We start from the raw sequence: 13,601 nt of genomic DNA on the forward strand, positions 1-13,601 counted from the left end.
ACGTCACCCTGTGCCATCCAGAATGCCCGTGGCTCGAGTGCTGTCTCCTTCACGGAGACCAGCTGTCATGCACTCACTACTCAGGGCGTCCTGGGAACAGGTGCCGCAGGTCTGGACGAGTCCGCTGTGTCGACAGACCCCTCCGGAGTCCGGCTGCTCCGTCCAGGGGCCGGAGATGGCTGAGTCGTCGTGCGGTTTCAGTTGAAAGGATGGCTAAGCTTTTGTTGGCATCAGCAGACGGGTGGCGGCGAAGACCCTTCTGAGACGTGACTGCTTTTATCATATTCAAGTCTTGGGACCAGACCGCTATCTGAAAGACTGTTCAGTAACACTGTTTTCCCTTTATGCTCTTTCCCACGCAGAGAACCTCATTTGGCTGAAGGAAGAGTGGGTTAGGTTTTGCCCAGACCCAGCCAGGGGTAAGACAGTCGGGAGAAGTCTTAGAGGGGGCATCTGGGGCTCCCAACCCAGGACCGGGAGAAGGCAGAGGGGCCTGGGGGCAGTGCGGTGAAGCGGAGGCCTGCCGGGGCCAGTGGCCAGGGAAAGAGTGTTCTGGGCAGAGGAGGGAGCGCGTGCATAGGCCTTGCAAGAGACAGCAGGACATGGCCTAGCATTTATAACTCTAGGGAAAATATGGACAGATAAAATATTTTAAAAATAAAGATTGAGATTCAAAGTCTTCAGAGAAATTAAAAAAAAGAAAAAAGAATTAAAAAAAAGAAAAGAATGCGGTCATGCATTAAGATATCTTCACAAGTTCATGACAATTTCATCATGTCCAGTCCTCGAGTGAGCGCCACGGCCCGTGAAGGACGGTGAGGTCCTCAGCCCGCTGTCCCGTCGTCCAGCTCCACCTGCCAGGGCAGCAGACTGCAAAGCACAAGCTGGGCTTTCAGGGTGACTTCAGGGTAACTTCAAAAGGCCTTGTTGCTTTAACAAAAAATTACCCTGAGCTTCATCAAACCAGGATAATACAGAAATTTCTGGATCAGGTCCACGGTTGACAATCCCGGAGTTCAGAAATTTCTCCAAACAAGAACCGGGGAGGGTAAGTTAAGAAAGCAAAACCTTCCTCAATGGTTCGTGCCAAACGCAAAGGAGGTTCCAACGCTTCAGGGAGAAATGAATTTTTTAAAGTTTAAAGCAGTGGCAGGGCCAATCCACACCACATTTTAACAAGCTGGGCAGAGGGACCAGGTGGCAGGGGTTTGGCAGTTTTTAAATGACTTGGTAATTTTAAGAATTAAATGACGCGGCTGCATTTTTATCAACCAGGATTTAATGCACTTGCTTCTAGTCGGCCTAATACTTGGCACATGGGAAGAGTCTCGAGAACACAGCAAAGAAGGGATGGTTTTGCTTTAGCTCTGCCCTGGAGTGTCTGAGCGAGAACCAGCCCTCATTCCATCACTTTGGTTCCACCCGGAGATGGCATTAAATGTGTCTCTATTTAAGGAAACTTAGTTGTAGGCAATGAAGACACGAAGGCCTTTTGTTTAGCTAATTCATGTTACGCAAAGTGCCAATGTGTGTTACAAAGCCTTCTGTAATCAGATGGGTACCGCACGATGAAACGTCGTCTGGGGTCGGGACTGGCAACAGTAAGTGCCACGCTCACGTCACAGCTGCACTCACTCGCCTCCCACAGGTGCGTCACAGTTGCACTCATCCCCCACAGGTGCACAACAGCTGCACTCATTCGCCTCCCACAGCTGCGTCACAGCTGCACTCACCTCCCACAGGTGCGCGACAATGGGCGCGTCGGCCCAGGAGTGCTCTGCGTTCATGCCCACCTTCCCGTTCTTGAAGACAATGAACGTGAAAGACTTATCGAACCACCTATGTGGGAAAGAAACGTTCACAGGACTTAACTGTTTCATAAAGACCGAAAGCAAACAAAAGTCCCGTACTTGTTTTATTCGGGTTGGGCTCCTCTGCCCCCAGCCCCCAAAAGGCTGGCCCACGTCCTGAAATCTCTGCAGAGTGCTGGGAGGAGCACACAGAGAACTTAGATCAGTCACTTCTCTGTTATCAGAGACAAAGATAAGCTGTTCTGAGCTGTGGACCAGCAGAATGCGATTACATCATTCTAACGTGAAGGGACCCATGAGGCAAGCGCAGGGAGCAGGGAGGCCATGCCCCTGCACACACACACACACACACACGCGCGCGCGTGCGCGCTGGGACGAGCCTCACCCCCACCTGCAGGGCAGGCAGGACGGCTCTGCAGACAAGGAAAAGGAGTCCTGAGCTCAGGGAGCAGGCCAGAGCCGATACCCAGCTCAGCCCCGTCAACCGCCTTCTCCTGCCTAGTTCCAGGCGTCTGCAGACACCCCTCTCGCCAGCACCTCCGGTCAGAGGTGGGCGGCAACAGAGAGGGAAAAAAGTCTTCCACTGTGTGTGTGCACGTGTGTGCGCGTGCAGAAAAGAGAACCAAAGCTCAGCCTCATTCCTTCAGGGCAGAGACACCTGAGGCTGGTGGCAGCCACGTTACCTGTCAGAGCACTTGCCGTGGAGGAGAGACTTGGCGTAGCTGTCCATGGATGCATCCGGGTCTTCCTTCCTGTACCCCTGCTCGCTTTCGTCGAGCGTCACGAAGAACGCTGCCTTTTCCACGGCATCGAGGGACTGTTTGTTTTTCCCACGTCCAAAATAGGCCTGGCGACACTTGGCCCAGGGTACTCTGAAACAAGGCTTAGAGTCAAACCTACAGGAACGTGGGGACATCTTACGTGCGGTGTTCAAAATGGCGTTTTTCAGTTTTGTAAGAATTTAAGGGAAACTGCACATGTATGACTCTGTCTGCAGCAGACCGCACCGTCGGTCGGCAGGCCTCCAGCCCGGCGCGTACCTCCGCTCACTGAACGCTGGATGGGCCACAAGAATGCAAGCCCTGAACTTAGCGACCGAGACAGGGCTCCCTGCACCCGTGCCAGCGACGATCCTGACGACGTTGTGGCAGGGGCTGTGAGCACGTCCCTCCTGCCCGGCTCCCCTCCAGCCCTTGTCTACATACGAGCTCACTTACCAGCACTACCACTCCCATCTTTCAGAGGGGGAAACTGAGGCACACAGACATGATCACAGCTACTTTGTGGCAGGAAGAGCTTCCAACCCAAGCTGTCCTACCTAAGTCCATGCTACTAACAGCCACAGGACACCTTGGGAATAAGCGGCACCCCTGGGAGTCCAAGGAATGGGATTCTTTTCATCCTACCTTTCATGGGATACAAGGAGCTGACACGACACCCACTTCCTGAGAGTCACCCCAGCCACGGCTCCTTCAATGGTTGCTAGGACCCTCGCACAGGCCCTCCTCTGGTCCTCGCACACCCACTGTTCCAGATCAGGGTCATCTGGCCTGTCTCCTGCCCTCTTCTCTCCCTGAATGCTCGCTGAGGTAGCCTATGGTACCAACACCCCCAATAAACACCAGGTCCCCACACCCACCCAGCCGGGACCACTGTCATCACTGTCTGCCAGGGATCACAGTGACAACAAGGATGGTCACTAATGCTGTGTGAAGGGACAAGAAGGTGATGGGCCAGCACATACACTCAGCGTCTACGGGAAGAGGAGCCTCAGGGCCGGCCGCCCACGGAGCCCCTCGGGGCAGGGGGTCCCAGGCAAGCCCACTCCTCAGCCGCAGCAATTTGTGCCCACCTGCCCCCTGGGCCACTGATGCTCGTGAGCACACGGGGAGGGAGCTCGTCTCCGGGACACACTGCCCTCCGCCGTTCCTTCCAGCCCTGGTGAGGGCACAGCAATGGCCTAACACCCCCGGGCTTCTGGGACAGGGCCTCCCCTCCAGCTCACGCTTCCCGTTCCAACCTTCACTGCTCGAGGAGCCCCTGGACCAGAAGATTCTCATACACCCGCTCGGGGCCCTCGGGTGGGCCTTTTAAACGGCCGAGTCAAGCCCCAGTATAGGAGGGCCCACGGGACCCTCTCTGCCATTCCCAGCATGGAACATGCAGTCTGCACCCCTGCGGCAGAGCCAGTGTCCTGAATTCAACAGGCCCGCAGCCCTTGCGCAGAGCCTCACTCCTGTCTGTCTTGAGCCCTGGCACCCCGGGCACCTGGATGGGCGGCCGGCCAGCAGGGGCGGGACTCGGACTCCACGCTCCAGCCCCGCCCCCCAGCGCCGCTGCCCCGCCCCCATGCACCCCTCCGGCTGACCCAAGTCCACCGGCCAGACCCACGTCACCGAGGAGCCACACACCTTTCTCCAGCCGTGAGGGCTGCCAGCTTGGCCTCCCCGGGCTGAGGCTCAGAGGGGTCGTCCAAAATGCGCTGCATCTGCTGCTCGATCTCCCGGGGCTTTAGCAGCCTGCCGTCGTGGTACAGCCAGACCTTGAAGTAGCGCCCTTTGTGGAACACCACGATGTGCTTGCTGTCCCGGACGTGCTGGATGGTGTCTGCGGCGGGACGCGGAACCCAGAGGCGGGGGTCAGGGAGAGCTGAGCACGGCCCTGGCCCTCCGACCGTCCTGCGGCCCCAACCCCGCCCCTGCGTCCCTCGGTGGGCCTCGACATCCATTCCTCAAGAGTCTGTAGACAGTCCAGTACAGATCAAAGCTGAGAGATTTGACTCCGTCTCAGCTCCGCTCAGCCAATCACTGCCCGTATGATCTCGGGCCAATGACTTCGGTCTGCTCAAGGGTTTCTACAGAAAACTACGGCAAAGACGCCCTTCGAGCCTTCATTCAAAGTCAGATAAAAGAAGCTGCACACTAGGATCACTTCCACTCAGACGCTACACCAGGTCCTGGCCAGTGCACGGTAAACTAAGAAAGGAGAATCGGGGATTCTCTGATCAGGGAAAGATACAGGCATGGGAACACAGGCCTCTTGCAGCCGCGATGAACCCCAGAAAACCCAACTGGCTGTTGAAATTACTGAGAACACAGCTGGGTAGCTGCTCAGGGTCCACATTTGCCTTCCTCTACCCTAGAGTTCTGGGCCCAACTGAGCCCCTCCCACTCACATGCTTGGACCCCCCCTCGGAAGTGACTGTATTTGGAAGCAGGGCCTTTAAAGAGGTAATTCTATTAACACATTGTGATCAAGATGGACCTTAATCCCACATGACTGGGGTACTTATAGGAAATGATCAGGACACAGAGAGGCACGGAGGGATGACCCCATGAGGACACAGGCAGAGGACGGCCGGCCACATGGGAGGTGAGAGGCCCCGGGGGGCTCCCTGTCTGCACCTGCATCTCGGGCTTCGGCCTCCAGTATGTGGGAACAACGAATGTCTTTCAGCCCCGCAGGCTGCGAGGTTTTGTTACAATGGCCCCCAAAACTAATATATTCAGGAGCCAACAACTCAAAAATACACTTGAAACAACAAAAACAGAAAAGGAGTTAGGAGTAACTAACAGATGAGGCACAAGACCTGGGCAGAGAAAAGTACAGAAGCACCCCGTGATCTGAGGGGAGGTGTTCCAAGACCCCACAGATGCCGGAAGCCGGGGAGCACATTGAACCCCAGCCGCACGCCTGTTTTCTCCAGTCTATGGACCTGTGATCACGTCTGACTTACAAACAAGGTGCAGTACAACGTTAACAACAGCAAACCTAGAGCGATTACATCCTGTGCTAACAGAGCTTATGTGGACGTGGTCTCTCTCTCAAAACACCTGTCCTGGCCCTTCTTCTCGTGATGACGGGAGACAAGTCGCATAGGTATGACACAGGGTTAGGCTGAGGTCACAGGGAATCACCAGCTCCCACGCCGTGGCTGGTCGTGGTTAACCGAGACCACGGAACATGAAACCACGCAAAAAAGGAACAACTATATGGCACTTTATTAAAATCATTTTTTAAAACACTATTACTGGGGCCCCTGGGTGGTTCAGTCGGTTAAGTGTTTGCCTTCAGCTCAGGTCATGATCCCAGGGTCCTGGGATGGAGCCACACATTGGGTTCCCTTCTCTCTCTCTCTGGCAAACAAATAAAGTTAAATTAAAAAAAAAAAAAGTCTGCTTGAGATTCTCACCCCTTCTGCTCGTCCCCCGCTCTCTCTCTCTAAAAGAAATAAGTACTTTAAAAAATTAAAAAAAAAATTTTAAGCATGCTATTACGGTCCCAGCTGTCCCCAAGATGTTTTTTGCCAACTCATCTGCTTTTCACAAAAATCTGGCCACGGATCACTAGACTCCAGACTGAGAGAGACAAAGGTTTTCGAGCCAGAAACAAACAGGCTGGAGTGAGTTTTCAGAAAGCGTCTAGGTCCCGGATCCGAGGAAAGCTGAATCCACTTACGGAAGCTCAGCCAGAGGCCGGTTTCAGTGTCTGAGGACCCCCACGCCTACCACCACGGGACAAGTTCCCACCTGGGGCTCATAGTCCAGAGGTACCCGCTGTAATGACACGCCCAAAAGCCAGATCAGCTCGGGACTCTATACAATCAGCTTCGAAAGTGGCAGTGGGTTAAAACGAATAAAAAAGTAAAAAGCAGCTGTGGGTTCATTTTAATGCCCACCGTAAGGGCTCAGATGGCGTCTGGTTTGCCTCTTGGCGAGTGACCGGTGTTTGCCACCTGCAGGGCCACCCGGAGGCTCACAGGTGGCACAGCCTGAGCCCTAGCTGGCCCGGAACAATCCCAGGTGGTGACATGTCTCTCCCTCTCATTCTCCAGGGCGTCCTAGCTCAGACTACGTGGCCTCCTGGCGTTGTGCGACGGCCGGGGGTGGGGATCAGCTGTCCCAGGCCAGCGTGTGTTACACCAGAACCATGAGTGTGGGCCAGAGCTACACTCCCGAGGGAGCCAGATGAAGAAAAGAGTATTCCTGGCCAGACCTGGGAGGAACACCCCAGAGACAGCCTTCGGCCAAAGAGAAACTGATTCTGAAGATAAGTCACATGCCCGGGCCTAAGAAACACTGAGGAAATTCAACAGAAGGAACATTCCTGAGCCTCAAACTTCACTCTCAGGAAAGGTCAGCGTGAACCTGTTTGCTGCCTATCCGTGACCCCGTATGCAGCGAGCACGGAGCGAACGGGCTTCCCCAAGGGGCCCCACTCACCCGTCTCCTCGCCTGGGATCCGCGATGTGTTAAACATTCGTTCCCACTGAGCAGAGCAGAGTGGAACCGTGGATCCCAACAGACGAATCTACAACAAAAATGCATTTCAAACAAACAAACATTCCTGGGGTGGGGGGACGGGAGGAAGGGGGAAGGAGCAAAGGAAACACTGATCTGTCTTCCGTGCACACAGGGCCTGACTCGTCTCTTCCGAACTGAACTGCGAGGGCAGCTCCTCGCTGGGCCGCCAACCTTGACTGCTAAGACCCGTGGGGCGCGGCCGGGGCTTGGGGCGCAGGCGGGGCTCTGGCCCCCGCACCCCTCCTGCCCAGAGGTCACGCCTTCTAATGGATCATTTGTCACCTGACACTTACACCACAGACCTTTTCCAAACTGACGCTTCTACCAAAGAGCTATCTAAAGAAAGAAATGTCTTGTTCTCCTTGACTAATTCACCAGCTCAACTGTTTTCTTCCAAAGGTAAACAAGAGCTTCTTCCAGCTGAGATCACGGGGTGACATACAGTAGGAATTTAGAACACACCAGGAGCATTAAATCTCACGGTAATTACGGAGAGTGAAAGAAGCGAGATCACAGAGAGAGAGAGCATGTTGCATGGTTTCGTTTGCATAAAACTTTGAACAGTACAAGTGACCCAGAGACAGAAGGCACAAGCGAACTTTTGGGGGTGACGGATGTGTTCACGCCCCGGACCGTAGACACGATGTCAGGGGTACGTTATATAGATACGACAGGACTTATCGAAGGAGGCCTCGAGCCTGTGCACGAGGTCAACAAAGCCAACAAAAAAGAAGTTTCTAGAGCCGTGAGTTTGCGTACCGGCTTGATCTCCTCCCGGTCCAGCCGTCGTCTGTAGAGCAGGATGGCGTGGATGGCGTTGCCCGCTCTCGCTGCCTGGATCTGGGTCGGCAGGATGTACAGCAAGTCCTGAGAAGGTAAACCCGTGTCGGCACAGAGGACGTCCGTGGGCAAAGCCACGCTCACCCAAATACACGGGAGAGCATTTCCGCACTGCTAAAATGTTTCATCGGTGTGAGATCACCCCCGCTCTGACAGAAAAGAAATTGGAACTGTATTTCCTACACTTGGACAGGTTTGTACTTTACAAGCAAATAAAAGTGACAAACAGGAAGAAAAAGGACAAAGAACGAGGCTGCCGGTTATTAAAGCTATTAAATGCCGGTTACCGGAGCCCCAGCTGTGAGGCTTCCAACGAGACAACGGGAAGAGCCCTCCCAGGCCATCCATGCTGCGGAAGACAAGAACCTCCTGGCGTCCCAGGGCTGGGGGAGCCGCGGCCACCTGTCGCCACGCTCTGTGGAGTGGCGCAGACACAGGCCCACACATCACCGCGGCATCACAACGCAGCACCCAGCTGTGATGACAGGCGGAGGGACCACTGATGGCCTCGGGAGTATTTCTGTGGCTCTAATCTCTCGGCAGTGGCTCGGGGCCAACACAAAGGGACAGCCACATGCAGCTTTCAGGCGCGGCAGGCAGGGGCTGGGCCCCGAAGAAAGCCTGGGTCAGAGGGAGCAGGGGCAGGAGCCTCTGGGGTGGCCCGCGGGCCCGTGGGGACGCCCGCTATGCCCGCCCAGGGCACTCACCATGGCATAGTAGTTGCTGTTCACCATCAGCGGCCCCCGTCCTCGCAGGTAGATGTACTCCTCCCACCAGTCGCTCACCTGCGGGAGGCCCAGGGGACAGAGCACCGGCGAGCTCAGCGGGAGCCCCACGGGCTGGCGGGGCCCCTGGGGTGCAGGACGGCTCATGGGTACGAGTGTGTAGGTGGGACACACGCCACGGCCCGTGTGGGAGCCTAAGCCCAAGTGCGAGCTCAGCACATCCCCGCAGCCGGTACCTGATTTAAACGGCACGCGCGCCAGCCGCCTCCAGCCCCGGCTTCTGGCTCCCTCCGGTCACACTGAACACCTCCTCCTGCACCCCACCTCGTACGGCCCGCCAAGTGGCTCCTCCCGCCCGCCCCACGTGGAGAGGCCCGGTGGGTTCGAGGCACGAACTGGCACGTGAACGCATGGACGGACGGCGAGCATGTGCACTTACGTAGTTAGTGGCCCACCAGGATTTTAACTTCAGGTACCACTGCAGTTTGGGCCCAAGGGTGACCGCAAATTCTTCTGCCAGAACCGTCATCCGTTTGAAGTCCGACTCCTTCATCAGAGGCTTCACGGACTCCAGATACTAGGGTTGACACAGAGCACACCCGCCAAGTTCACACACAGGCCCCTTATCTGTGCTTTAGGAAGAACGTAAACATCTTTACAAGATATAAAAATCCCCAAGTAGGGATGCCTGGCCGGCTCAGTCGGAGGAACGCACAACTCTCAATCTCAGGGTCGTGAGTTCAAGTCCCACATTGGAAAAGGAGATTAATCAAAAATAATTTTAAAAAATATTTTTAAATTTATTTGACACAGAGAGAGACAGCAAGAAAGGGAACACAAGCAGGGGGAGTGGGAGAGGGAGAAGGAGGCTCCCCGCTGAGCGGGGAGCCTGATGCAGGGCTCGATCCCAGGACCTGGAATCCTGATCTGAGCCAAAGGCAGCCACTTAACGACTGAGCCACCCAGGCGCCCCTAAAAATAATTTTTTTAAAGGTTGATTTATTTTAGAGAGAGAGGATGAGCAATTGGGGGGTTGGATAGAGGGAGAGAGAGAATCCCAAGCAGGCTCCACGCTCGGGGGAGCATGATATGGGGTTTGATCTCACAATCCTAAGCCAAAACCGACAGTCAGTCATTTAACAGACTAAGCCACCCAGGCTCCCCTTAAAAATAAAGTCTTTAAAAAAAAAAAAAAAGGAACAACTCCACCAAGCTGGTTTTGCAGGTCCTTAAACTAAGTTAACCAGACGGCTTTACATCAGCAACACAGACACAAACACACTCCTTTGTCCCTTACTGTCCTTCCAGCTCTCCAGACAAGCATCACCAAGATCACCAGAGTGACTTCCGGAGTGACAAGATCATGGCTCGCCCAGCAAGGACGTCTCACTGTCTTTACCCATCATTTGGCCCTTAATGAAAGCCCTGTTCCCGCCTACTCAACAGTGACTCAGGACAGTGCTGGGAAGGTGTGTGGGGCAAGCCTGGGACACCAGGGCAGGAATGAGGAGCCAGAGACGGGGAAGGCCAAGCCCCAGGTCAAGGCCAGGTCTCCAGGGACAGGGCTGGGGGAGGCCCCTGACTTTGACCAGCCCCGCCCTGAAGTCAGAGAGCCTAGGTGGCAGGTCACAGATAGGGCAGTGGGCTTCCGAGACCATCATCAACAGCTGCTACCACACACAAGAGCGATCTAGAAAGTAAGGCCACTGGCTTATCAGGAAATGCATCCACCCGCCAAGTTTTATCTGCCGTGAACACAGCTTCGGGGTGGCAGGGAGACCTCCAGGACCCCTCCTTGAAGGTTTAAAAGTAGCCACCACTCCTGAAACAGAGGAACTACTCAGGTTTTCAAGTTTTCTCAAAGTGAGACGCACAGGCGTGGGACTGGAAATCACATTCCGAAGCACGTCAAGCCGGGCACTGGGCTCCGGCAGGCAGAGCGGCAGGTGGCTTGGCCGCCCTCCCGCGGGATGGGACTCCTGGCTGTGGGGCCACAGGTGAGGGCACAGGACAGCAGACATGAGAGGGAACTTGAAAAGGCCAAGAGGGATGAAATAAGGAGTCTGGGATTCAAAAGCCAAGACATGTCCCACTTGGGTTTTAAAATGAGGCCACGAGACAGGCAGAAACGGCCACCCTCGCCAGGTACGGTGGGAATGTGTGTGCTGTGGGGCTCAGCCTGGAGGGTCCTCCCACGCATGAAGCACAGGTCCCATCAGACCCCAGGGCCGCAGTTCCGGGCTCACACCCAGCAGAACGGCAAGCAGGTCTTGAACAAAAGCATTCGCAACAGCCAGAGAGTGGAAACAATTCCAATGTCCAGCAACAGGTTGACTGCATGAATGTGGTGGGGTCCAACTGCCCAGTCAGATATCACTCAGTCATTAAAAGGCAAGATACAGGGACAGACGCTATGGCAGAGACACAGTCTCAAAACAGTCTAAGAGCCACATATCGCAGGATTCCATGTACTGGAAACATCCAGGAGAGGCGAAACCCCAGGGACAGAGAGCAGGCTGTGGGTGCCGGGGCTGAAGGGGGTGGGGTTCGGGTGATGGAAAGTTATAGAACTAGACTGTGGTGGAGATGGCACTATGAGACTGAATTCAGTGCCACACAACAGCACCGTTTAAAGGGGTTAAAATGGTCACATTCGTGTTATATAGGTATACACCGCAATTTAAAACTAGTCACGTAACATACCAAAGACCATTGAATCGGATGCTTCCAGGAACTGTATGATACGTGAATTATATTACAATGAAGCTGTGTAAAAAAATTGTGCAAAACTATCAAATGTGATGCTTTTAAAAATAAAAAACAGCTCACGTGTGCCGATATGTCAGAAAGGAAGAGATCTCTGACAACAGCCAGACGAGTCCACTGCTGAGACCTAACACGGCCAACCAACAACCGGCTGCCATCGGGTCAGCAATCCTAAACCCCAGATGCCCGGTGGCTCGGAGGGGGCGTCCCAGGGAGCTCGAGGCCACACCTACCCTGCTCACGGTGTCCTTGACGGCTGGGACCGGCAGGCGTGGCAGCGACGTCTGGAAGCTGTACAACATGGGTTTTCGGCCCGAAAAGATCTTGACCATACTCTTAAAAAAAAGCACGTTTGAAAATGAGAGACCATGTTAAAGACGTAGAGCCCGTTCTTAACCTGCTGACCCTTTCCTGATTATCTGTGCTTCGCATCTCCATGTCGGGTCCGTTTTCCACCCCATACCTCACAGGCCTTTGCCAACAACTAGGTGACCCCACCCAAAGCCACCCCAAGGCTGGCGGAGGCTTCTAGATGCCCGGCCAGGGTGGGCCCCCAGAGGTTGCTGGCTGACTGCGCTCCCGCACGCAGGCCAAGATCCCCCCGCACCTCTGCGAGGCTCCGGGTTTGAGGACTGGCTCTAAGCCCTGGCCAGGGAGCAGCGCGGGGGCCGAGCTGGAAGGCTGCACCTCAAGCCAACCCCAGGAGCAGCAGCCGTGTGGCCCGTCCCGCCTAGGGGACAGCACACATGTGCCTACTCTCGGCCCTTGCTTTCACCCCGAAGGATGGGAACTTGGTGCTAACCACGGGTCATCTCTTGCTGACCAGACCTCCGAGAAATTCCCCGGGCTCGTAGGGGGCAGCGGGCACTCAGCCAGGAATACGCCCTCCGGGGGAACGTGTTAGCACCTTCCGTAGAGGGTGGGCGCCCCTGCAGACTCCCCTGGGGGCTGATTCTGCTTCTCTGGAAACCAGCCGTCTGACACCCAGGCGAGCACGGGGAGTCTGCTGGGGCGAGCGAAGCCCACGGGTGCGTGTGGGCCCCAGGCGTGCGGGTGCCTCTCATGAGTAGCCCCCAGGAGTGGTGGTCAGCTCGGAGGAGGAGTGGTCACTGGGGGACAGTGGGACAAGCCTCCACGCACGCGGCAACCAAGGGACCCTGAGGCTGTGGCGGAGCGAGCCGGCAGAACGGCGAGGGACACCACGGAAGCCCCACCTTGGAGCTAGTCAGAAAAGCTACAGCCCGGGCGGGCATCACCCTCCTTCGATGGAGAACCTGGACGGTAAACCCAGCAGGCTCCCACATGCCGCGTTCAAAACTCCCCAGCGCCATGGAAGGAAAACACTCCTTGGCCTGCAGTCATGGTGACTCAACCCCCTGCAGCTCTCAGGTCAACCAACCCGTTTGGAAGGAGAGAAAAGTCCCCGAGGATCCCCCTTTCAAAGTAAAAGCTACCTGCATAAGAGCCGGTGCTGAGTGAGACGAGCCAAACCTGGAAGGGCGAATACGGTGGTGAGGCGGGTGGCGGCTGTTGGGGGCACGGGGCTGCCCTGGCACACTTAAGCCTCCGCTAAGATGGCACATCTGACTTACAAGCTCTCACCGCAAAGGAAAGGCAGGGTAGGACACGAGGAAGCTCGGGGAGGGGCGGGGAGCTAAGTGTGCAGCACCGATAATGGCCGTGGTTCCACATGTGCGTACTGACCTCCAGGCCCAACCAGCCGTGCACGCCGCTACCAGCTGGGCAGCCTTGCGCGTACCAGGCGTACCCCAAGAAAGTGCTCAGAAACCATCCACAGCGGCTGGGTGCCACGAGCGCAGCGGGGGTCTCTTACCATCCAGATCTTGGTGGCCCGGCTCATCTTGCCGTGCTGGTCAAACATCCAGCCGTGGTAGGACAGCAGCACCTTGAGGGAGTAGCGCATGGTGACGATGAGGGCCACCCACAGGCCCGTGCCGAAGAGGAGGCCGCTGACCACGTTCTTCGTCTGGCTGGACATGCAGCTGCTGGGGAGACGACACGAGCCGAGCACACATTAGTGGGGACACCACACACCGCCAGCCGGAGCGGCCTTCCCTCCACACGACGGGGACCGTGGACCCCGAGTCCGAGACAGGATGCCACATCCCCTGAGCACCAACCCGGCTCTCAAAGGC

General features: G+C 55.9%; 1 protein-coding gene across 2 annotated transcripts in view; it reads right to left on the minus strand.

Moving 5' to 3' along the window:
- The window catches only part of CPT1A (carnitine palmitoyltransferase 1A), a 47,463-nt gene that overhangs the window by 12,426 nt on the left and 21,436 nt on the right, over window positions 1-13,601 (minus strand). The window contains exons 4-12 of one of the 2 annotated variants that reach the window (XM_032879697.1): window positions 13,280-13,448; window positions 11,679-11,780; window positions 9,119-9,256; window positions 8,662-8,739; window positions 7,874-7,981; window positions 7,034-7,121; window positions 4,223-4,418; window positions 2,495-2,683; window positions 1,734-1,839 (exon numbers count right to left, since the gene is read on the minus strand). In XM_032879697.1, coding sequence (XP_032735588.1) covers window positions 1,734-1,839; window positions 2,495-2,683; window positions 4,223-4,418; window positions 7,034-7,121; window positions 7,874-7,981; window positions 8,662-8,739; window positions 9,119-9,256; window positions 11,679-11,780; window positions 13,280-13,448 — 1,174 coding nt within the window. Of the gene's footprint in view, window positions 1-1,733; window positions 1,840-2,494; window positions 2,684-4,222; window positions 4,419-7,033; window positions 7,122-7,873; window positions 7,982-8,661; window positions 8,740-9,118; window positions 9,257-11,678; window positions 11,781-13,279; window positions 13,452-13,601 lie in introns of both variants that reach the window. The other variant, XM_032879696.1, reaches the window with a different exon arrangement.

The sequence above is a fragment of the Lontra canadensis genome, unplaced genomic scaffold (assembly GCF_010015895.1).
Source record: "Lontra canadensis isolate GAN:19392208 unplaced genomic scaffold, GSC_riverotter_1.0 scaffold66, whole genome shotgun sequence".
Lineage (NCBI taxonomy): Eukaryota > Metazoa > Chordata > Mammalia > Carnivora > Mustelidae > Lontra > Lontra canadensis.